This window comes from Bombina bombina, chromosome 7 (genome assembly GCF_027579735.1).
Source record: "Bombina bombina isolate aBomBom1 chromosome 7, aBomBom1.pri, whole genome shotgun sequence".
In the NCBI taxonomy this organism is placed as follows: Eukaryota; Metazoa; Chordata; class Amphibia; order Anura; family Bombinatoridae; genus Bombina; species Bombina bombina.
In genome coordinates, this window is record NC_069505.1 from 229,447,064 (window position 1) to 229,471,975 (window position 24,912).

The 24,912-nt window shown below is 39.4% G+C and overlaps 1 protein-coding gene across 2 annotated transcripts in view; it reads left to right on the forward strand.

The window, feature by feature from the left end:
* Nucleotides 1-24,259, forward strand: part of NCR3LG1 (natural killer cell cytotoxicity receptor 3 ligand 1) — a 154,649-nt gene extending 130,390 nt beyond the window's left edge. For both annotated transcript variants that reach the window (XM_053720638.1, XM_053720639.1), the window contains 4 exons: nucleotides 5,490-5,786; nucleotides 17,426-17,740; nucleotides 19,246-19,305; nucleotides 23,040-24,259. In XM_053720638.1, the coding sequence (XP_053576613.1) occupies nucleotides 5,490-5,786; nucleotides 17,426-17,740; nucleotides 19,246-19,305; nucleotides 23,040-23,350 (983 nt within the window). In that variant the 3' untranslated portion in view covers nucleotides 23,351-24,259. The remainder of the gene's footprint in view (nucleotides 1-5,489; nucleotides 5,787-17,425; nucleotides 17,741-19,245; nucleotides 19,306-23,039) is intronic.
* Nucleotides 24,260-24,912: the final 653 nt, after the last annotated feature.

Genomic DNA, 24,912 nt, shown 5'->3' on the forward strand with positions numbered 1-24,912 from the left:
TTCAAAATAGTAATATTTGTAGTGGTGCCAACGTATGCCCTTTTTTCAAGTTTGTATATCTGTTATATAAAGAGATTCCACCTCTGTGTAACTTACATTTATATGAATCATATTATTATTTTAATAAAATCTATTTTTTTATTTAAAAAAAAAATTGAATAAGAAACCAACTTCCATGAATAAGAAACAGAATTTCACGAATAAGAAACAGCTTGAATAAGAAACCAACTTCCTTGTCGTGTGACTGAGCCTGCTGGGGCCCTGGGCCATCTTTTCTTTTCTTTTAGGCGGCACTAAGTTGAAGTTAGATAACTTGAGTTGAACTTGTCAACTTGATATACATTTATTACAACGAACTTGCAGCCTCGCTGCCTCTATAGTCAAGGGAAGTGACTTGAGTCACTTGACTATTTTGGCAGCGAGGCTGCAAGTTCGTTGTAATAAATGTATAAGTTCAACTTCAACTCACGTTATCTAACTTCAACTTAGTGCCGCACTGCCGCCTAAAATAAAAGATTGGCCCAGGGCCCCAGCAGGCTCAGGACAGGAGTCACTATAAAAGGCTGAGGCACGCCACCGCCACTGACAGTCTGACACCTACCTAAATCAATCTAATAGTAATCACAATTATTATATCACAATAGTCGATTCGAAGTTAACACACTAACACAGTCACACAACAACAACAGAAGAAGACAGTAAATCAGTCAACCTGAACCTGACCTACCTAAAAAGATGCGCCGCCGCCAAATATAGATAACAAGTACAACAAGTTGAAGTAGTCTTCTACGCTCCGGTTGCAATCAATGCTGACTGACTGTTAAATAACGGTCGTTGTTCACAGGGGCGGACTGAGACAAACCAGGGCCCCCGGGCACAAGTGTGGCAGGACCCCCCACCCCCTTTTTGCTCCACCTCCCTACCTTCTCTACCCCTCCTTCACCCTTTTGGCCCTCCCACCTCCTGTGCCCATGCCATCTCATATGCCTCGCACCTCATATGATACAACTGTGGAAACAAACAGATGACCCCTGCATGAAGCTAGATAGATAAACAGATAGAGGAACAACAAGCAACTAAGAAAGCAGTACTTACCAGTTAGTTTGGAGTTGTATGGAGATGCAGATGATGGCTGCCTAGTGCCTTTGCCTCCTTCACTCGCCTCATCATGCCACCACCACACATGTTCACACGCTGCCATATCCTGTGCCTTCTCTGATTTTAGTAACTGCACATTGCGCAGTCAAAAGTGTATGCAGTGCAGCATTTGGGTGGGTGGCGCTGGCTGGAGCCTGGTTATCATTAATATGTGGACCGTTGTCATCCAGCCCCGCAGGGCAGCCACTTTTGGTGCAAACTTTTTTAATGCATTGATGGCTTTTTACAGCAGCTACTTCACCAGTTAATATATATGCTGATCAAATCCACCAAGACATTTTTTTCATTCTCTTGATATCTTTGATGATAAGCATACTTAGGTAGGTTTAGATGCAGTAAGGCACTACTTGGAGCTTGTTGATTGGTTGCTGCACATATATGCCCTTGTCATTGGCTCACATGATGTGTTCAGGTAAATCCCAGTAGTGCATTGCTGTTCCTTCAACCAAGGATACAAAAAAATTAAACTAATTTGATCATAGAAGTAAATTAAGAAGTTGTTTAAAATTGGGAACTCTCTCTGAAGCATTAAATAAATAAATTAAAAAAAATTTGGTTGCATGTCACTTTAAGAAACCATACAGACTTCAAGCTTAAAGGGATACTAAACCCACATTTTTTTCTTTCATGATTCAGATAGAAAGTTGCGTAAAATTGCATGCCCTAATTTACTCCTATTATCAAATTTTCTCCATTCTCTTGTTATCTTTAGTTAAAAAGCAGGAATGTAACGCTTAGGAGCCAGCCCACCAATAAGCAAGTGTAAACCAGGCTCCTACGCCTTGCATTTCTGCTTTCTAAATAAAGATAGCAAGAGAACAAAGAAAATTTGATTGAGGGGGAGACAGAGAGGGAAGAGAGAGAGAGACAGAGGAGGGAGACAGGGGGGATTCAGAGAGAGAGAGAGAGAGCCAGAGAGCCAGAGGGAGAGAGAGCCAGAGAGAGAGAGAGAGAGCCAGAGAGAGAGAGCCAGAGGGAGAGAGAGCCAGAGGGAGAGAGAGCCAGAGGGAAAGAGAGCCAGAGGGAAAGAGAGCCAGAGGGAAAGAGACAGAGAGAGAGAGACAGAGAGAGAGAGACAGAGACAGAGAGAGAGAGAGAGAGAGAGAGAGAGAGAGACAGAGAGAGAGAGAGACAGAGAGAGAGAGAGAGACAGAGAGAGAGAGAGAGAGAGACAGAGAGAGAGAGACAGAGACAGAGAGAGAGAGACAGAGAGAGAGAGAGAGACAGAGACAGAGAGAGACAGAGAGAGAGACAGAGAGAGAGACAGAGAGAGAGAGAGAGACAGAGAGAGAGAGACAGAGAGAGAGAGAGAGAGAGAGACAGAGAGAGAGAGACAGAGAGAGAGAGACAGAGAGAGACAGAGAGAGAGAGACAGAGAGAGAGACAGAGAGAGAGAGAGAGAGAGAGACAGAGAGAGAGAGAGAGACAGAGAGAGACAGAGAGAGACAGAGAGAGAGACAGAGAGAGAGAGAGAGAGAGACAGAGAGAGAGAGAGAGACAGAGAGAGAGAGACAGAGAGAGAGAGAGAGAGAGAGACAGAGAGAGAGACACAGAGAGAGAGAGAGAGAGAGAGAGAGAGAGAGAGAGACAGAGACAGAGAGACAGAGAGAGGCAGAGACAGAGAGACAGAGAGAGAGAGAGACACAGAGGAGGGAGACAGAGGAGGGAGACAGAGGAGGGAGAGAGAGAGAGAGAGAGACAGAGGAGGGAGAGAGAGAGAGAGAGAGAGAGAGAGAGGAGGGAGACAGAGAGAGAGAGAGACACCGAGAGAGAGACAAAGGAGGGAGACAGACAGAGAGAGAGAGACAGAGGAGGGAGACAGACAGGAGGGAGACAGACAGAGAGAGAGAGACAGAGGAGGTGTAACTGATCCCTAATTTATAACAGTGAATGCTATAAGTGCCTGCACAACAAGACTGCAGATAGGGTCATCTAATTTATTATCATATACACACACATTGACACTGCTTTCAACTCCAAGTTCTCCAACGATCAGCAATGTATTCCGTGGACCGTAACTTCAAAGGAGCTATAAATTAATGGGTCACACTGGGTGTAACAGCAGAGCAGCCGATGAAAGTAGCATAGGAGGGGAAACTAGAGAGGCAGTTTTAGCAAACGCAGGCAGTGAGAACAGGAACAGAGAAGATAGAATGAAGGACTCAGGGCCCGGTGTTTATCTGTTCTGTATTACACTAACCTAACCAGTGACAACTCTTTGCCTCTCTCGCAGTCCCACCCCCACTCACCTCACCTCAAACTCTTTACCTCCTCCTGACTCCAGGCTCCTTCTCACACTCACACTTGCTGCCTAAAGACACAATACACATGTCTGCAAGGCAGCTACTAATTCTGAGTCTGACTCTGCATTGATGAGCCGACATATAACGCTCACACCGGCCCCAGCTCTCCTCCATGACTTCTTGACTATCTACGTCACACACACGTGAGAGCGCCCCCTGGCCCCCACCCCCAGAAAGTTCCGCTACGCGCACAATCCAGAATCCAGCAAGCCCAATAAAAAATAATACATTTTAATAAAAAAAAAAAATCCTAATTCTTCTGCTGCATATTGCATGCCTGCAGTGGCAGGGGCCCCTCTAAGATGCAGGGCCTTCGGGCAAGGGCCGACTTGTCAGTCCGCCCCTGGTTGTTCAGTACCTACTACCTCCACCGTCCACGTCTGACTCTAGTGCTCTCATGAGCTGCTCTGAGATACGTGACCGCACGCGGAAGGATCTATTTAATTCCCGCCCGGCACTCAGAGACAGCCAGCCCCAGTCAGATTCAGACGAGTTCTGAATTCTGAATCTGATTGGCTGAGAGTCAGACTAGTAGTGAGACTGAGAGGTGGCCAGGACGGAGGCTAGCCTCCTGTGGAAGCGTATGGGGCGCATTGGAGAGCACTGCATTAGCACCTTTTCTCCTCTGGTGGCAGTCTCTCAGCATCCCATACACTTCCACAGTAGTCAATGCATTCATATTGCGCAATGCAAGGACAGCCGGCTGTCCTTTTCTTGCGCAATATGAATGTATTGATGTATAAACAGTGAGTCGGTTTTAATAAAATTTACACAGAAACATGATTTTGGTGGAGGGGTGGGGGGGTAGGGGGGTCACCTTATTTTATAAAAAAAAAAATATGAAAAAAAAAATAATAATTTTTATTTTTTCATTTTAAATAAATGCTGCCTGTAATTACATAGATTGGCCAGGGTAGGCGCTGCCTCACCTGCCTCCTGTGACTGCACGTCACTGAATCTTTCCGATTTACTTGTATTATTTAGATTTCTTCCTTCTCTTGTTTTCCTTTGCTGACTTCATGTCCCTTTAAAGCAAAGGAAAAACTACACAGAAAACAGAAACTTTGGATTCTTTTTAGCAGCAGAAATAAAAAGCTGATTGTGCTGCTTTATACAATAATCACAAAGACCCTCCCTACCGAAATCTACAGCAGTGCATCCCCACATTACTTTTGTTATAGGGACATAAAAATCAACATTAAACTTTAATGATTCCGACAAAGCATTTCATTTTAAACCATTTCAATTTACTTTTATCATTAATTTACTTCATTCTCTTTGTATACTTTATTGAAGAGCATACATGGATAGGCTCAGAAGTGTGCACGTTTCCTGTGTACTATATAGCAGTAGTGTTTGTCAAATTATTTGTAACATTGTTGTTGGCCACTGGAGGACAAAAATGTATGAAACTATGTATAACATTATGACAATTATCATTGCAAACACAGCTGCCATATAGCGCTCAAGGCATGTGCACGCTCCTGCGCCCACCTATACGCACGTGCATGTTCTTCAGCAAAGAATACTAAATGAACAAAGTAAATTTGATAATAGAAGTAAATTTTAAAGTTGTTTAAAATGTCATAGTTTATCTGAATCATGAAAATTTCATTTTGACTTTCATTTCTTTTTAAAGAAAAATTAAAGACTTTGAGATTGTAATATAAAATGTTTAGTTATTTCTGGTTTAAAAAATACTCTGTAAATTGTGGGTATTTCAGAATGGAAATTTCAATAGAGCATGCACTATGCTTCCCATTGGCTGTAAAGGCCGCTGGTCAAAAAAAAAAAAACTACTGCACAAAGGATGGGCAACCAGAAGGACCCAAAGGTAAAATATAACCATTAAAATAATATTTTGGTATATAACATTAAAGTAGCTATCTCTACTAATTACATACTATAACCGTATAAACATTTTGGCGTAGCAAGGAGCCTATAGAATTGTTTCCTATAGTACTATGCATTGTTTATATCTTTTTTTTTAAAATAGAAGTCTAAACTACGTTCTGACTTATTTTTTAGGTTTTCCAATATTTGAAAGCATCTATACTGATAAAACGCCAAAATATGGAGAACTGTTAACTATTTGTTGTAAAGTGAAGAGTGGCAATCTTCAAGATATCAAAGCTGAGTGGTTAGAAAACAGAGATCCAGTGAAAAGTAGTATGGTAGCGGAAACACAGAAAGAGAAAGATGTTATATTGTACCGTCTCAAGTTTATACCTACAGCAGAAGACTACGCACAAGTATTCACTTGTCTTCTGCAACACAGAAATATTCCAGAACCTTTAAAGAAACATCTAAACTTACGTCTTCCAGGTATATATTATATCTTAAAATGTAATGTATATTGTTTTATTTAAAGTTAAAACAGAAAGAGAAACAGTCTGCCAGGAACGAACAACAGCTATGGCACAGTTGCCACCTCGGAGTAGCTTTTTTTTTACCCAATTGTGCTTTTCACAGAGGAAATCTTTCCTGTAGTATATCAGTCTGATCCCACTGACATGGTCAGTCCAGCCCCGAAATACCAGGCAATTCTCCTATATTTAAAGTTAAATTTGCTGGTGTCTTGTTTTCCTTTAAGTATTGTCTTTCTCGTAAACCATTGCCAATTACGCTGGCTGAAAAATCCCTGCTTTAGGATAGATACCAAATTGTGAACATTTACAAATGTTGCAAAGTTAAAAAGGTTTGTAGCGCTCTTCTCTAAGAATTCCTGGATAATCAGAAGTCACATGAGAAGTGGCTGGGACAGATGATGCAACAAAAAGCTAAAAGAGAAAGCTAAGGGGAGAAAATATGTTAAAAAAAGAGGAATAAGCAGTGAAATGAGGGAGAAAGATAAAAATAGACAAAGATAAGAGGATCTATGGCTAGATTACAAGTAGTATTACAAGTATTACAAGTAGCGTGTATTTATTGCTCACACGCAAACAGGCTAATTGGGGCGCACAATAAATAACCAGCAATTAATTACAAGAGGATAAGATCTCAGGTTAATTTTCTAAAAGTGCCCCAATTGCTCCCAAAATAAAGTATGTTTTAGTTTTTTATTAAAAAAAAAGTATAATTTTTTTAAAATAAAAACAACTGCACTAAGCAGTTTTTTGGGGCTAAAGAGAGAATGTGAGTGAGGGAGCAAGAGAGTGACAAAGTAAGGGAGGAAGAGAGAGGAAGTGAGAGAGAGTAATATAGTAAGACAGAACAAGTGATTGACAGTGAGTGAGTGAGAGAAAATGCTTCAGAGAATGTAGGACAAGACAAGACTGATAGAAATACTGAAAATAGAAAAAAGAACAAGGAGAGCGATAATGATAACTGGAGGTTAAAAAAACTGCAAAGGAAAGATTGTGTGCAAGTGGGAATAATGTAGAAACAATGGCCCAGATTACGAGGTTTGTGTTAGAGGCTGTGCGGTGCTAACAAGCAGTTTTCCCTCACCGCTCACTTACCTGCAGCGCTGGTATTATGGGTTTTTACAACTCTCAGTACCTTCCCCCCAACCACTGAGAATGAAGTGAGTTCCCTAATATCTTCCTCACACCTCACTACATGCCCCCTTGACCCTATCCCTTCACATCTAATACCCTCTCTGTCCTCTACCCTCACCCCAGCTCTTACTCATATATTCAACTGATCCCTTACTACTGGTTCATTTCCATCATCCTTCAAACATGCAAAGGTCACCCCCATCCTCAAAAAAACCCTCCCTCAACCCCAATTCTCCTGAAAACTACCGCCCCATATCACTACTTCCGCTAGCTTCTAAAGTCCTGGAAAAACTAGTTTTCGATCGCCTCACACTTCCTATCCTCCAACTCATTGCTTGACCCCCTGCAATCTGGCTTCCGTCCCCAACACTCAACTGAGACTGCCCTCACCAAGGTTACTAACGATCTTCTTTCTGCTAAAAACAATGGCCACTATTCTATACTTATCTTACTTGACCTGACTGATGCCTTTGACACTGTTGACCATCCCCTCCTCCTACGGACTCTCAGCTCCCTTGGGCTCTGTGACATTGCCCTCTCCTAGATCCACTCTTATCTCTCTAATAGGTCCTTTTCTGTCTCATTTGCTGGTGACTCATCCTCTCCACTGCCTCTGTCTGTTGGAGTACCTCAAGGCTCTGTTCTAGGCCCTCTACTCTTCTCTATTTATACTTCCTCACTGGGTAAACTTATTAGTAGCTATGGCTTCAACTATCACCTCTATGCTGATGATACTCAGATCTACCAATCCACCCCTGCACTCTCTCCTTCTGTCCTTTCCCACATCAGCGGCTGCTTATCTGGCATTTCTTCCTGGATGGCCTCTCACCACCTAAAAATCAACATGTCCAAGACTGAGCTTCTTCTAATACCCCCCAACTAATTCTATTCCAGTTTCTAACTTTACTATCACTGTCGGTGACACCACTATCTCCCCATCACCCCAAGTCCGCTGCCTTGGAGTTACACTCGACTCCAATCTGTCCTTCACATCCAATCGCTCTCTACATTCTGTCGCAACCACCTACGCAATATCTCCAAAATTCGTCCTTTTCTGAGTGCTGAAACTACTAAACAGCTAATCCATTCCCTAGTAATTTCCCGGCTTGACTACTGTAACAACCTACTAACTGGCCTTCCTCTCTCCCGCCTTTCCCCTTTTCAATCCATCCTAAATGCCTCTGTTAGGCTAATCCACCTCTCCCGACGCTCTGTATCTGCCGCACCCCTCTGTGAGTCCCTTCACTGGCTCCCCATTCACAGCAGAATTAAATTCGAAATTCTCACTTTGACCTACAAAGACCTTACCAATGCAGCCCCCCCATACCTGTCCTCACTCATCAACAAATATACTCCAGCCCGTCCCCTAAGATCCAACAACGATCTACTCCTTGCCTCTTCTACCATCACCTCCTCTCATGCTAGACTACAGGACTTCTCTTGTGCGGCACCAACCCTCTGGAACGCACTTCCTCGTGCTGTCAGACTTTCCCCCAACCTCTCCTCCTTTAAACGCTCCTTAAAGACCTTCTTGTTCAGGGAAGCCTATAACCAAATCAGTAACTAATGAATTCCACTTGCCTAATAGTTGCCCTCATCTAACTTCACACTAACATCATTCCCACCTTTGCAGTCCCCACCTCCTGTTTCTCACCCTCATACCCATTTAGATTGTAAGTTCCCACGGGAACAGGGTTCCCATTTCCTCCTGTATTTGTTTGTTAAATTTTGTCTGGTGTCTCATATTGTACTGTCCTTTTTATCTTTGTTACCTATGAACAGCGCTGCGGAATCTGTTGGCGCTTTATAAATAAAGAATAATAATAATAATAAAAGGCAAGAAGTGAGCGTTGAGCAAAATTTTGCTCATTACCGCACTCCAATACCAGCACTGCTTAAGTCAGCAGTGAGCTGGTGTAACATGCTTGTGCACGATTTCACCATAGGAATCAATGGGGAGAGCCGTCTAAAAAAAAGTCTAACACCTGCAAAAAAGCAGCGTAAAACCCCTTAACGCAGCCCCATTGATTCCTATGGGGAAATACATTTTATGTCTACACCTAACATCCTAGCATGAACCCCGAGTCTAAACACACCTAATCTTACACTTATTAACCTCTAATCTGCCGCCCCCGACATCGCTGACACGTATATTATATTTATTAACCCCTAATCTGCCGCTCCGGACACCGCCGCCACCTACATTATACTTATGAACCCCTAATCTGCTGCCCCCAACATCGCCAAACCCTACATTATATTTATTAACCCCTACTCTGCCGCCCCCAATGTCTCTGCCACCTACCTACACTTATTAACCCCTAATCTGCCGTCCCCAACATCGCCGCCACTATAATAAACATATTAACCCCTAAACCGCCGCACTCCTGCCTCGCAAACATTAGTTAAATATTATTAACCCCTAATCTGCTTTCCCTAACATCGCTGCCACCTACCTACATTTATTAACCCATAATCTGCCGCCCCCAACGTCGCCGCCACTATATTAAAGTTATTAACCCCTAAACGTAAGTCTAACCCTAAACCTAACACCCCCTAACTTAAATATAATTAAAAGAAATTGAAATAAATATTCATATCATTAACTAAATTATTCCTATTTAAAACTAAATACTTACCTGTAAAATAAACCCTAAGCTAGCTACAATATAACTAATAGTTACATTGTATCTAGCTTAGGATTTATTTTTATTTTACAGGCAAGTTTGTATTTATTTTAACTAGGTAGAATAGTTACTAAATAGTCATTAACTATTTAATAACTACCTAGCTAAAATAAATACAAAAGTACCTGTAAAATAAAACCTAACTGAAGTTACAATTACACCTAACACTACACTATAATTAAATTAATTCCCTAAATTAAATACAATTAAATACAATTAAATAAAATTAGCTAAAGTACAACAACAAACACTAAATTACAGAAAATAATAAACAAATTACACGATTTTTAAACTAATTACACCTAATCTAATCCCCCTAACAAAATAAAAAAGCCCCCCCAAAATAAAAAGACCTACCCTACACTAAATTACAAATAGCCCTTAAAAGTAATCAGCTCTTTTACCTGTAAAAAAAATTACAAATCCCCCCCCAACATTAAAAACCCACCACCCACACAACCAACCCTACTCTAAAACCCACCCAATACCCCCTTAAAAAAACACTAACCCCTTGAAGATCACCTTACTGGGAGAAGTCTTCATCCAACCGGGCCAAAGTCCTCAACGAAGCTGGGAAAAGTCTTCATCCAAGCCAGGCGAAGTGGTTCTCCAGACGGGCAGAAGTCTTCATCCAGACGGGATCTTCTATCTTCATCCATCCGGCACGGAGCAGGTCCATCTTTAAGACATCTGACGCGGAGCATCCTCTTCATCCAACGGCTAACACTAAATGAAGGTTCCTTTAAATGACGTCATCCAAGATGGCGTCCCTTCAATTCCGATTGGCTGATAGAATTCTATCAGCCAATCGGAATTAAGGTAGAAAAAATCCTATTGGCTGATGCAATCAGCCAATAGGATTGAAATTCAATCCTATTGGCTGATCCAATCAGCCAATAGGATTGAGCTGGCATTCTATTGGCTGTTCCAATCAGCCAATAGGATTGAGCTGGCATTCTATTGGCTGTTCCAATCAGCCAATAGGATTGAGCTGGCATTCTATTGGCTGTTCCAATCAGCCAATAGGATTGAGCTGGCATTCTATTGGCTGATTGCATCAGCCAATAGGATTTTTTCTACATTAATTCTGATTGGCTTAAATTTCTACTTTTATTCTAATAGGCTTAAATGCCTCCCTACTTCCCTCATCCCCCAGTCTTTCTTTGCCTTTCGTCACAGGAGGTTGGCAGAGAAGTGTCAGAAGATTTCGGAGTAGTTCCTTAGGAATGGTATCTGCCCTTCGATATGGGACTGGATTTTTAAGTAGACTTGTCAGCCTGTCAGTGAGAGCATTGATGAAAGATAGAGTCTGGAGATGCAGGGAGAGTCTTTCTGCGAACCCATCCAGACTCATGTTAACAGCTTCTAAGCAATCCGCGTTGACGAGTATCGCTTTTCATCACTCAAGTCCATGTCAGAAGCAATGCTACAGTCTGTCACACTTGAGGGACCGTGTTTCTGTTCCACGGCATAGATTCCAGTAAGATCGTTTCATTCGTTTACACATATGTTAACGCTAGAAGACATGGTCTCAGTGGGACTCCTTCTATCTTTATGAAATCAAGGGTTAATATCTCCTGAGGGGGATTGTTGAACAGTGGGATTTAATAATATTTGTTTTATGTGATTTCTGCTGCTTTCTGTGTGTGAGATGTTTTTTTTACTAAGAGATGCGCAGTTTTTATTCAGCTTGTCGCACTTTTCCTTAGCAGGGGCAGTCCTGCATGGTGCATCGCGTGACCGGGAGTGGTCACGATTTTCCATTTCCTATTCCTGACCGAGTGACTATGGAGAGGAGCGAATTTCTCTATACTGTCTGGGTCATAGGAGGTGGTGAGTGCCCCAGCCATTGGGGGTAAAAGGTGCCAGTTGGTAAACCCCCCTACGACAGAATTCGATACCTGTGTATATGTGTAGTCCAGCCCTCTCAATTATGTTCAGTATGCTGCAACAGGGTATTTTCATCAACCAATGTTGAGATGTTAGATGCCACTGAGCCTTCCGCCTCTGAGGACTCTTTGTTTTGTGAGGTGCGTCCCCTAGATTCATCTGATCCTACACATGCAGCTTCCCCTTACACCACTAATCCTCCACCTGGAGGGGGCCTCTTTCCACCAGAGGTTATGGCGCAGTTCCGTTTGGCCATGTCTGCAGCCTTAGCTGTTTTGCCTAGTACTGCTATACGCAAACGAAGGGTTAATCCATGCACTCCTGCCCAGTCATCTTTAGATGCAGTTCTCTCTGAGGCTTCAGAGTACGGACCTTCTGGGTCCGATCCTGCTGCTTCTATTCCTCCGGCAGAGGAGGATTTCGCCTTTAGACTTAGAGTGGCACGACTACGCTTGTTTCTAAGAGATGTTTTATTTTTTTAATTTTATCTTTTATTGAGATAATTCCAAGATATACAATTTCAAACAAGAAAAAAAAACTGTCTTAAATCCAAAGGACAATAGTCATTAGAGTTATAATACAATGATACAACAATTCAGACTTGAGGTTGACAAGTATTGTTGGTTTGGGTTGTGCGTGCCAAACATATGCTTTAGATAATAACAATTTATAGTTCTTGAAATGTATTTAAACCCTCTTGACAATCTCCACCTTCCTAATTGATCAATATTTGTTAGGTGTGTTAGGTACGAAGAAGGTGGGCATGGCACCTCAGGAGGTCATGCCAGCGTGTAGGGTATATAATAAGGTTTGTATTTTTCCCATAGAGAAAGTATATCATGATATTCTTCTATTCGTTTGGTATGTGCATAGTGATATTTTTCTAGGTGTAGAGAGTGAGATAACTTGGTTTTCCATCATATGGGAGATGGTAGACTTTTTTTCCAGTTCTGTGAAATTAATTTTTTTGCTGAATTAATCATGATGGTAAGAAGTGTTTGCTTCAATTTGCATGTGATTTTCGGGACTTTATTAAAAATAAATACCCAGGGTCTTAAAGGAAGGGTTATGTCTAGTACTCTTTCAATCTCAGGTTTAAGGGAGAGCCAGTAAGATTGGACTATTGGGCAGGTCCACCATATATGTGTGAGAGTTGCAATTTCCGGGCAACCTCTCCAACATGCAGCAGATGTATTAGGAAACAGTTGGTGTAATCTTGCGGGTGTGTAGTACCATCTACTTAATAGTTTGGTGTTCATCTTCATCACCGAAATAGAGGATGAGGACTTAAACATTTGCTTAAAAATGATATTCCATTCGGATAGGGCTTCTAAGAGAAGTTTTGGCGATATTAGAGATTCCTAGTACTGATCTGCCAGTCGAATCTCAGAACACTAAATCAGATAGCGAATTTGATTAAGGCGGGTGGGGAAGGATGGAGATCCTATTCCTTTCATCTATTTTCCTTTTTGTTTCAAGATCCCAGTTCTGGGCTATTTAAGAAACTCTTGTTAGGAAGATGTTTCGTCATTAGGGATATTTATGTACTGACGACTTAGGTTGTCACGTTTCTGGAGACTTCCTGTTAAGGAATCTCTGTCTTAATTCGAGGTGATGGTTCCCTCAATATTTTCGGGAAAGAATTAAGCCTTTGGAGTTTATAGTTCCTTATTTGGAATTTTCTCAGACTTCTAGCCCCTAAGCTAGGTTTTTAGTTTTTTTCTGTTCAGACCGTTAGTCACTCTGTCAGATATGACTTCTAATCTTTCCTTTTGTTGGAGAGAAAGAGTTGATGTGGATCTGCTATTCTACGGTCTCTTCTGTTTTTGCTGAGAGAACGAATCTGAGAGACAAATTGTTGTTCTCTTGTTCTTAGACCCAGAGCCAGGATCTCCGCTAAGCCTGAGTTATCCAGATGGGTTTTGGAGCCGACTCAGTTCTGGAATAAGTCCAAGCAGAGCTGGTTTTCTTACCCTAGATTGGCAGGAGGGACCAGTTTTAGGTTCTATCTTGGATAGCGTTGGGGACTGTATTTCTCCGGTTTTTCTCTCAGTCGCTTGACTCAGGATCATTTAGAATCCATGGATTCTAGAGGTCATAACTAGGCTCAAATCCAGCCTTCCAGGGCAGTTTTTCTCCTCTTGAACCTGTCTTTTGACAGAGAGAGGCTAGCCTTTTCAGGTGGGTGCGGGTTGTTTGTTCTCCTTTGGAGTCATGGTCCCGGTCCCTTTAACAGTGTGAGGTTTGGGATATTATTATTCAAACCACTGTTGTTTTCGTGGCCCCATGGAGGGTGGGAACTTCCGTCCTATTGGGTCCTATAGTTCTTAAAGGACCAGTCAACATAGTATATTTGCATAATCAACAAATGCAAGATAACAAGACAATGCAATAGTCTGAACTTCAAATGAATAGATTTTTTTTCTGACAATTTTAAAAGTTATGTCTTTTTCCACTCCCCCTGTACCATGTGACAGCCATCAGCCATTCACAAATGCATACACGTACCATGTGACAGCCATCAGCCATTCACAAATGCATACACACTTATTCTTGTACATGCTCAGTAGGAGCTGGTGACTCAAAAAGTTTAAATATAAAAAGACTGTGTACATTTAGATAATGGAAGTCAATTGGAAAGTTGTTTAAAATGGCATGCTCTATCTGAATCATGAAAGTTTAAATTTGATTGAGTGTCCCTTTAAGCAAAGCGTATCATGTCTCCTCGTTCCAGAAGAAGACTATTAAGGTTCTCTCTACCTTTGGTATGAGAGGAGCAGTGCAGGTCACTGTCGAGGAAGGTTATCATACCTTTTCATTCATTCTCTGGAAATTTTCCAGTTCCTTTGGACCGTCTCTTTTAGTACATTGCCTTTTTGGTTTTTGTTTAGTCTCGCTACTGATGCTTTTTTAGGATCTGGGGTTTCATTTTGGCAGTGGCCAGAATACAGATCGAATGCTAGCTCCCTTGGTCTTGACGATTCTGGTTTAATCACCATCGTCTCGTCAGTTAGAGGACTTTTAGGGACTTCATCTGTCTTCCTTGATCCTCAGAGATGGATGTAGACCAGAGTTTCTTTAGTGTAGGCTCCAGGGTGGCTTCCTGGACAGGAAGATTTTTTCTCTCAGCCTTGTGAAGTTATGTGTTAGCTTCATCAGGTAGTGCCCTCCAGGCCTCCTCAGGCCATTGCTGGCTCGGTGTTGGTTGTATGTCGATGTATGCTGAGGCAGTGGAGTGGCTCTGTTGCAAATCTGTCTTAACAGATTTTCCGGGTCTACTGGTTGAGAGAATCACTCTCCAGTGTCCTTGTCAAGTTCTCCCTCTCCTGTGGGACTCCTTTCTTAGAGCACCAGGCCATTTTTTTTTACTTTGGTTGCAAGTCCGTCTGGTTGGTGAGGGCATGCCTAAGGGGGCGAGGGAACTCAGGCGTTTTTCCTCTCAATTTTCCTTTCAGAGCTTCAGCCAATCTTTCTGCTCTGTAGGATTTAGTCTACTGGGTTCATCCCAGTGTATGGATTCTAGTCGGTCTTACCCTTGTCTAGATCTCCTTCTGAGAATGAGTGACTCCTTAGTGTTGAGGGTAGTATCTTGGGCTTGGTAGTGGGCGGAGGCCCACTACTGCTCGCTGTCAGCGATTTTCTTTCCGGGGGTGATCATCTCGGGCGGTTGTTTTCTACATGAATTCCTTTTACCTGACTTGTATCTGGAGGGGGACGTTGAATGAGAATCTCAGGATGTCCCATCTCTATACCAGGTTCCCATTCATGGTTCTTGGTTCAAGGATCCTCATGCGAGTCTGATGGATACATTAGCAGGGCCTGGAGGTTATTTAAAATTTTTCCTCTTCTGCCATAGCACTCTTTCCTTGAGTGGTGGCTCAAATCTAGAAGGGGCAGGCATCAGTGGTACTGCTTGCTACGTTGAGGCCACATAGATCTTGGTTCGCGATTTAGTGGCTTTGTCTCTATCAAGGTTTCCTTGTCGCAGGGATCTACTGAATCAAGGCCTCTTTGCTTCATCAAATCTTTTTTCTATGAGGCGGTCTGCGAGATGATGTTTAGTCTTATCCGAAGAGAAGGTTTTTTCTGAGAGGTTATGGTCCTCTCCTTCAGGCGCGTAGGCTGGTCCCTCGTCTGAGGGTGGAGGAGCCCTTCTTCTGTGAAGAGTGTGGTTCGTCCTGGCACACTATTCAGGTCTGCCAGGATTATTTCCTCCCTCCAGGAAGGTCTGGAGAAGGGCCTCTTAGCTAGTGCCTTTTTGGGACAGTCTTGGCCCTGTCAGTTTTTTTCTGTACAAGAGGTTCGTTGAGCTTCTGGACGTACAGTTTATTTCTAAAAGCTTTGACTATGATCAGGCCTGGGTGTTTTTCTGATGCTCCTTCTTGGAGTTTTAAATATTCTTCTTTGCATCTGACTCTTTTTTTTTTACCTATGCATGAGGTTGTCTTTAAGTTGTTATCTTAGAAGACCCATTCCGTCTAATTTGATTCTGCATGCAGAAGTCTCTGAGTTTGTGGCCTTGCATTCGATCCGCCTTATTGGGTAGTCCGTGATAGTAAGGTTGTTCTACGAACTTAGGATTCCTTCTAAGGTCCATTTTATTTTTTATATCCTATTCCTTCTTCTTTAAGGAAAGTTTACTACATAATATGGAGTCGTGTCTTGAAGTTCTATCTTCAAACTACGTAGCAATAGACAGTTTTCTCAGTTTATTATCTATCTGGGAAGTGTAAGGGTCAAAAGGGCATCTTAGACTTCCTTATCTCTTAGTTGAGGAGTGTCTTCCGCTTGGGATAGGAGTCAGCGGGATGCTAGCATCCTCAAAGGTTTACAGCTCAGTTTTGAGAGTTGTTTCGTCCTCTTGGGTCTAAAATGAGGCCTCTATGAATCAGTTTGTGGGCGGCTAATTGTTCTTCCTTACATTTTTTTTCAAAATTTTTATTGAGTTTTTCTGCTTCTGTTGAAGCAGCCTTTGGGAGAAAGGGTTTGGCAGGCTGTGGTGCCTTCAGATGGGGGCCGCCTCGTCCTTTTTACCCTCCCGTTAGCATTCAGTGTCCTCTGTAGCTTGGGTATAATTTCCCACAAGTAATGAATGCAGCTGTGGACTCTCCCTATATTAAGAAGGAAAACATAAACTATGCTTACCAGATAATTTCTTTTCCTTCTGTACAGGGAGAGTCCACAGCTCCCGCCCGTGTTCTCCGTTGGGCGCCCCTAAATTTTAACTTGTTCTTCTGGCATCTTTTTCACCTTGATATTTCTCATACTGTTCCTAGTTCCCTCGGCAGAATGACTGGGGGATGAGGGAAGTGGGGAGGTATTTAAGCCTTTGGCCTTGGTGTCTTTGCCTCCTCCTGGTGGCCAGGTTAATTATTTCCCACAAGTAATGAATACAGCTGTGGAAGCTCCCTGTACAGAAGGAAAGTAAATGATCTGGTAAGCATAATTTATGTTTTTGTACAATGTGTTTTGTACCCTTATGGGTGCATGTTTTTTCCCCACAGCTGCCGCTCTTTTTTTTGTAAAGACAAGTAGTGCAGCTGTCCAGATGCCGATGCTATAGCACCTACCCCATACAAAATATGTAGAGCACAGTACTGCAAGTAAACTGTAGTGTGTCATACTGTTTAATGACAGTGAGTGTGTGCCCCTTCACTGGGTAATTTCAGACACTATAGCAGAACTGTGTGAGAGTTCAGCTGTCTTTGCATGAATGGGGAGGTACCTGATTAGTAGGGATGGGCGAATGTGTTTAAATTCAAATTCAAATGGTAGAAAAACTAAGGCTGTTTTTCCATTTTATTATGATTTAAGAACCTCAGTGACTGATTTAACTGCCTGTCATCTATCACTGAATCTCTGATGTTACAATATTTTTTTGTTTCAGAAAAATCACCCAGTTTATCAGAGATTACAATATTTCCCAGCAAACCTGAGATTAACAAAGAAACCTGTTTTAAAGTTAACATATCTGGCTTTGCACCCAAAGGAATTCAAGTGAAATGGTACAATGAATTTATTGAGTTATCTGAAAATATTAGCACTTCAAAGCCGACAATTCAAAAAGACGGTTTATATTCATGTTTAAGTGATCTGAGATACACGCCAAACAAAAACGATCTTGGAAGGTCAATTCGTTGTGAAGTTACCCATACTGCCAGCAGAAAAACCAATGAAAAAAGATATGTTCTACAGCTAGAAAGTAAGCGTTTACATTTATTTTATTTCCTATGTAGATTTTGAATTAAGAAACCTAAATGTCAAATGGCCAAATTCCAATATTTCCACTAATTCTGTTAAAAACATTATAAGTATTGGAAGCTCAGCGTCCAAACTTGAACAAATAACTAATTTACCACCTTACTCTGCTCATAAGCACTGTAATGGTTACACCTACATATCGTTGCCACATGGATAATATGAGAACACACAAATTAACCCCTTATCTATCAAAATAAACCATAATAATGCCCCCTATAATTACCTTATATCTTTCAGATAGACTACTTTAAAACCCCTCTTACTAATTATTCCAATTGCACTGGTATTTTCTCACTGCAAACAAACCCCTATCAGCTGTAACCACTTATACGCAAGTACACACCAGTAGTTCCCGCAGCACACACTACCTTTATATTACAGCCACCACCCAGCAAGCACTAGTCTCCTAATGTGACCACCCACTCTGTAAAGTGGATACGAACTCATTCAGTCATTCACAGTTGTATAGCTCGCAGAACCTATGCCATAAGCGCCCAAGGTAGCATAAACCATTTGGTGGGACTGCTATCATATTATCTGCCTTCATTGGCTGCAATTACAGTATTAACACAATTTTATTAACTTTCTTGATTCAGAAACCAAATACAATTTTAAACAACTTTCTAATTTACCTAATCAATTTTGCTTTATTCTCTTGATATTCTTTGTTGAAAAAAAGCATACCTAGGTAGGCTCAGAAGCAGCAGCACACTACTGGCAGCTATCTCCTGATTGGTAGTTGCACATATATGCCTCTTGTCATTGGCTTACCCTATATTTTTCAGCTAGCTCCCAGTAGTGCACTGTTGCTCCTTCTACAAATTATACCAAGAGAATGAAGCAAGTTTGATAATTTCTTAAAGGTTTGACTCGCTTGCGCTAGATATAATCTTTGATACTATATTTAATCATAGTGGCTCAGGGACCCAGCTTCTTGTTGTATGTTTCAACCCGCCTTATGTGCTAATAGACCATGAAACACATTTTTTCTTTAATGACTCAGATAGAGCAGACAGTTTTAAACAACTTTCCAATTTACTTTTTTTTTTTATCAAATTTGCTTCATTCTCTTGATATCCTTTATTGAAGTAGCAGCAATGGGAGCTGCTGATTGGTGGCTCCACATAAATGTCTCTTGTCACTAGCTCACCAGATGAGTTCTGCCCCTGAGCCTACTTAGATATGCTTTTCAACAAAAGATACAACTAGTACAAAGCAAAGTAGATAGTATAAGTAAATTAGAAAGTTAAAAATGGCTTGCTCTACCTGAATCATGACAGTTTAATTTTGAGTTTACAGTCTCTAATCCTAAAACTCATTAAAAGACCCTGCCACAAGGCAGTCTTCGCCCACCTCCATATGGCACAATATCAATTGTAATGAAATATTCAAGTGTATAATTAGTATTAATGTAATATTGATCACATTGAATGTCTTCAATTATAGATTCCAGCTACATAAATGGAAACCTACAGAAGCGAATTCCACAAATTCAAAATGCTTCTGGTAAGTAGTAAAGTATCAAATTTGTACTCGTAAACTTGATCTTTTTTAATTTTATATTTGAATTTCTAATATTCTGAATGTGCTATTTGGCTTTCAAATGAACATGGAATGTACTGTTGCTAAGTAATAGATTTTGTCAATAATAATACAGAAATAATAATTAAAAAAAATCACATCATTATATTAATAGTTCAAGCAGAAAAAATACTTTTAAAGTATGAACTTGAGACATAATAATTAGTTAGAGGTTTATACATATTTACCTCAATCAAAATAAGGTACCAAAGAATAATACATTGAAGTGTATTTCATCAAATAATTTGTAAAAAAAAAAAAAAAAAAATTCTTTCAAACTGCAAAATTTAAACTAATGCAAAAATGGCAGCAAAATTAGTACACAGTACTTGCTCACATACACATGCATATTATATATAGAGATATACAAACACACTCACATACACACGCATATTATATATAGAGATATACAAACACACTCACATACACACGCATATTATATATAGAGATATACACATACACTCACACATGCACATTATATATAGAGATAAACACACCCTCATATACACAAGAACAATATATATAGAGATATACACACCCTCACATACACACATATTATATAGAGATATAAACACACACTCACATACACATGCATATTATATATAGAGATATACACACACTCACATACACACGCATATTATATATAGAGATATAAACACACACTCACATACACATAAATATTAGATATAGAGATATACACACACACTTACAAATGCACATTATAAATAGAGATATACACACCCTCATATACACACACACACATTATATATAGAGATATACACACACATACACTCACATACACTCGCATATTATATATAGAGATATACACACACACTTGCATACACACACATATTATATATAGAGATATACACACACACTCACATACACACGCACATTATATATAGAGATATACACATACACTCACACATGCACATTATATATAGAGATATACACATACACTCACACATGCACATTATATATAGAGATATACACACCCTCATATACACAAGAACAATATATATAGAGATATACACACCCTCACATACACACACATATTATATATAGAGATATAAACACACACTCACATACACATGCATATTATATATAGAGATATACACACACACTTACACATGCACATTATAAATATAGATATACACACCCTCATATACACACACACATTATATATAGAGATATACACACACACATACACTCATATACACACGCATATTATATATAGAGATATACACACACTCGCATACACACACATATTATATATAGAGATATACACACACACTCACATACACACGCACATTGTATATAGAGATGTACACACACACTCACATACACACGCACATTATATATAGAGATATACAGTCACTCACATACACATGCACATTATATATAGCGATATACACACACACTCACATACACACACAAATTATATATATAGATATACACATACACTCACACATGCACATTATATATAGAGATATACACACCCTCATATACACAAGAACAATATATATAGAGATATACACACCCTCACATACACACATATTATATAGAGATATAAACACACACTCACATACACATGCATATTATATATAGAGATATACACACACTCACATACACACGCATATTATATATAGAGATATAAACACACACTCACATACACACGCATATTATATATAGAGATATAAACACACACTCACATACACATACATATTAGATATAGAGATATACACACACACTTACAAATGTACATTATAAATAGAGATATACACACCCTCATATACACACACACATTATATATAGAGATATACACACACATACACTCACATACACTCGCATATTATATATAGAGATATACACACAAACTCGCATACACACACATATTATATATAGAGATATACACACACACACTCACATACACACGCACATTATATATAGAGATATACACATACACTCACACATGCACATTATATATAGAGATATACACATACACTCACACATGCACATTATATATAGAGATATACACACCCTCATATACACAAGAACAATATATATAGAGATATACACACCCTCACATACACACACATATTATATATAGAGATATAAACACACACTCACATACACATGCATATTATATATAGAGATATACACACACACACTTACACATGCACATTATAAATATAGATATACACACCCTCATATACACACACATATTATATATAGAGATATACACACACACATACACTCACATACACACGCATATTATATATAGAGATATACACACACTCGCATACACACACATATTATATATAGAGATATACACACACACTCACATACACACGCACATTATATATAGAGATGTACACACACACTCACATACACACGCACATTATATATAGAGATATACAGTCACTCACATACACATGCACATTATATATAGCGATATACACACACACTCACATACAAACACACAAATTATATATATAGGTATACACACACACTCACATACACACACAAATTATATATATAGATATACACACACACTCACATACACATTCACATTATATAAAGAGATATACACACACTCACATACACATGCACAATATATATAAAGATATACACTCACATACAAATGCACATTATATATAGAGATGTACAGTCACTCACATACACATGCACATTATATATAGCGATATACACACACACTCACATACACACACAAATTATATTTATATAGATATACACACACACTCACATACACATGCACATTATATATAGAGATATACATGAACACTCACATACACATTATATAAAGAGATATACACACACTCACATACACATGCACAATATATATAAAGATATACACTCACATACACACGCACATTATATATAGAGATATACACACACACTTACATACACACGCACCAGATGTGGTTGGCTTTAAATGTAAAACACCTTTGATAATGTCCTGTATTGTCAAGAAATGCGTTAGTGATTGTGTTACTGGGCACAGTGTAATTCACTGTTCTTTTAAATATCACTAAATAAGTTATTGATTTTATACTTGGATTGCATAGCATGTCTTTTTTGTGAGGGGCCTGGCAGGACCATTAAATATATTTATTGGTTGGCTATTTTTTTATTTATATCCATCAAGTCTGGATAGTTTTTTAGGGGGAATATTTGGAAGCCTATAAACCATAAGTACTATTGTTAATTCAATATACTAACAAAACCTCTGATCCACCAGTACCATTTATTACCCTAGTATACCTGTTTGCCAAAATTGATTCTATACAATATAGAGCTCCATATTATTAACCCCTTTTACATGCCCCACACCAGCCAGTTACAGTTATCAAATGAATAGCTTAGATAGGATTGATTTAACAATACATGTTAGCTTCATACTAAATAATATCCACAGTTACTACCAACATGAATGGGGGTAGAAATATGTAATATTGCACGGAGGAAGCATTTTAGGTACAACAAGGATGCCCTGCAATAAATATTGTAGTTAATGTCACATGTATGTCTGAGCTATTTACTCTAGACCACTTCTTAGATGCAACATTGTTGTCATTTGAAATGTTTTATATGTTCTGAAACTGAAAATGATTTTATCGTTATGTTTTTTTTTAAAGGAAATCGTAGTTCAAAACCACAGATTATGTGGATTAAGTGCATGTCTGAGAATCCTAAAAGAGGGGAAGATGTCACACTTACAGCTTTCATTAAAGACTTGAATGTAAACAATGGCACCTTCTGTTGGCAGAATGGAATATACCCCATCGATGATGACCAGATACAAAACAGTGACCAACAAGATGGATCTGGCTGTCTTTCCACAGTAACCTTTAAAACGGAAAACTCAGATAGTCAATGTGAAATAACGTTGGAGGTGACCAGTAACTTTGAAAGTATGGAAAAGAGCTACAGTGTAAAACTGTCTTGAGATATAAATGCTAAAGATAAAATGCAAAAATACAGCTACGTCAAAGACCTCTAGAAGCTTTATATCCCAAAGGAAGTGATGAACACGTGCTGTTTGTGCACTGGTTGGCTTTGTGACATCATTTCTGGTCATGAAGCTTTATGTGCTAAATGTTTCAGGTCTATTCTATTTGGGGCTTTCCTCTTAAGGAATAAATACTGTATTAGGGGTTGGTAAACCTTTTTTGTAAAGGACCAGAAAATAAATATTTATGCATTGCGGGCCAAGACGTAAATCAATATTACGTATGTACTGCTATACGAAGAGCAAACAAATTTCCACAATTTTTTATTTACAAAATTCTAAATTTATGATGAACAAATGAGTAACTCTGAAACTTTGATTGCAGCCTGAATTTCATTTTTTATTTATGTAATAAAAAATCTTCTGTATTGAGATTCCATTTTAAATTTTGAAAATATTATTTCCTTTTACTTTAAGAATGTCTACATATATTGTAGTGAACCGAGCATCAGTGCAAAGGGATGAGAGTGCCGTGTATGGTCTCTGTCACAACTGCTCCAGTCTGCCATCATAGCGCAAGTGTAGCCTTAGTACGTACAAATGGGCGTGTGTGTTCAAATAAAACTTTATTTATGGACACTGAAAATTCAATTTCATAAAATTTTTACCTATCACAAAATAATCTTCTTTTGACTTTTCTTCAATCATTTAAAAATGGCAGCAGGCCTGCCTTGGCACCCGGGCTCTAAATGGGGTGCTATACTTTACATGTCATAAGATGCAAACAAAATAATGTGTGTGTGCGTGTGTATATTCTCCCACATATAGATTTGTTTATGCACTGAATGTGTAACCTAGATAAATATATTATTGCATAAATAAAAGTCTTAAATGTAATAAAACATATATTGGTGTTAGTAGTTAATTTTACTCAAACACAAAAAGCAGGTAAATTCGCTACTTCAGAACTTATGTAACGGAAATATAAAAATTGAATCTCTCCTTTCCTCTCCCTTCAAGTCTGCATGCTTGCCCAGCTGAAAATAGACTGTGGGGCCAATTTATCATAGTGCGAGCGGACATGATACGATGTAGCAAAGAAAGAAAGAAAGTATACACTTGTAGCACTCCTAGGTCTAAAGGTAAATTTAATCTAACTGAATGACACAAATTATTCCATAAGGAATAAGTGAAAGGGGGAGAAAACAAATTACAAATTAAAATATAACTTTTATTGGGTTAAATTTAAAATAGGAATTCCTATTTTAAATTTAACCCAATAAAAGTTATATTTTAATTTGTAATTTGTTTTCTCCCCCTTTCACTTATTCCTTATGGAATAATTTGTGTCATTCAGTTAGATTAAATTTACCTTTAGACCTAGGAGTGCTACAAGTGTATACTTTCTTTCTTCTGTTAAGTGTGATCAGTCCACGGGTCATCATTACTTCTGGGATATTACTCCTCCCCAACAGGAAGTGCAAGAGGATTCACCCAGCAGAGCTGCATATAGCTCCTCCCCTCTACGTCACTCCCAGTCATTCTCTTGCACCCAACGA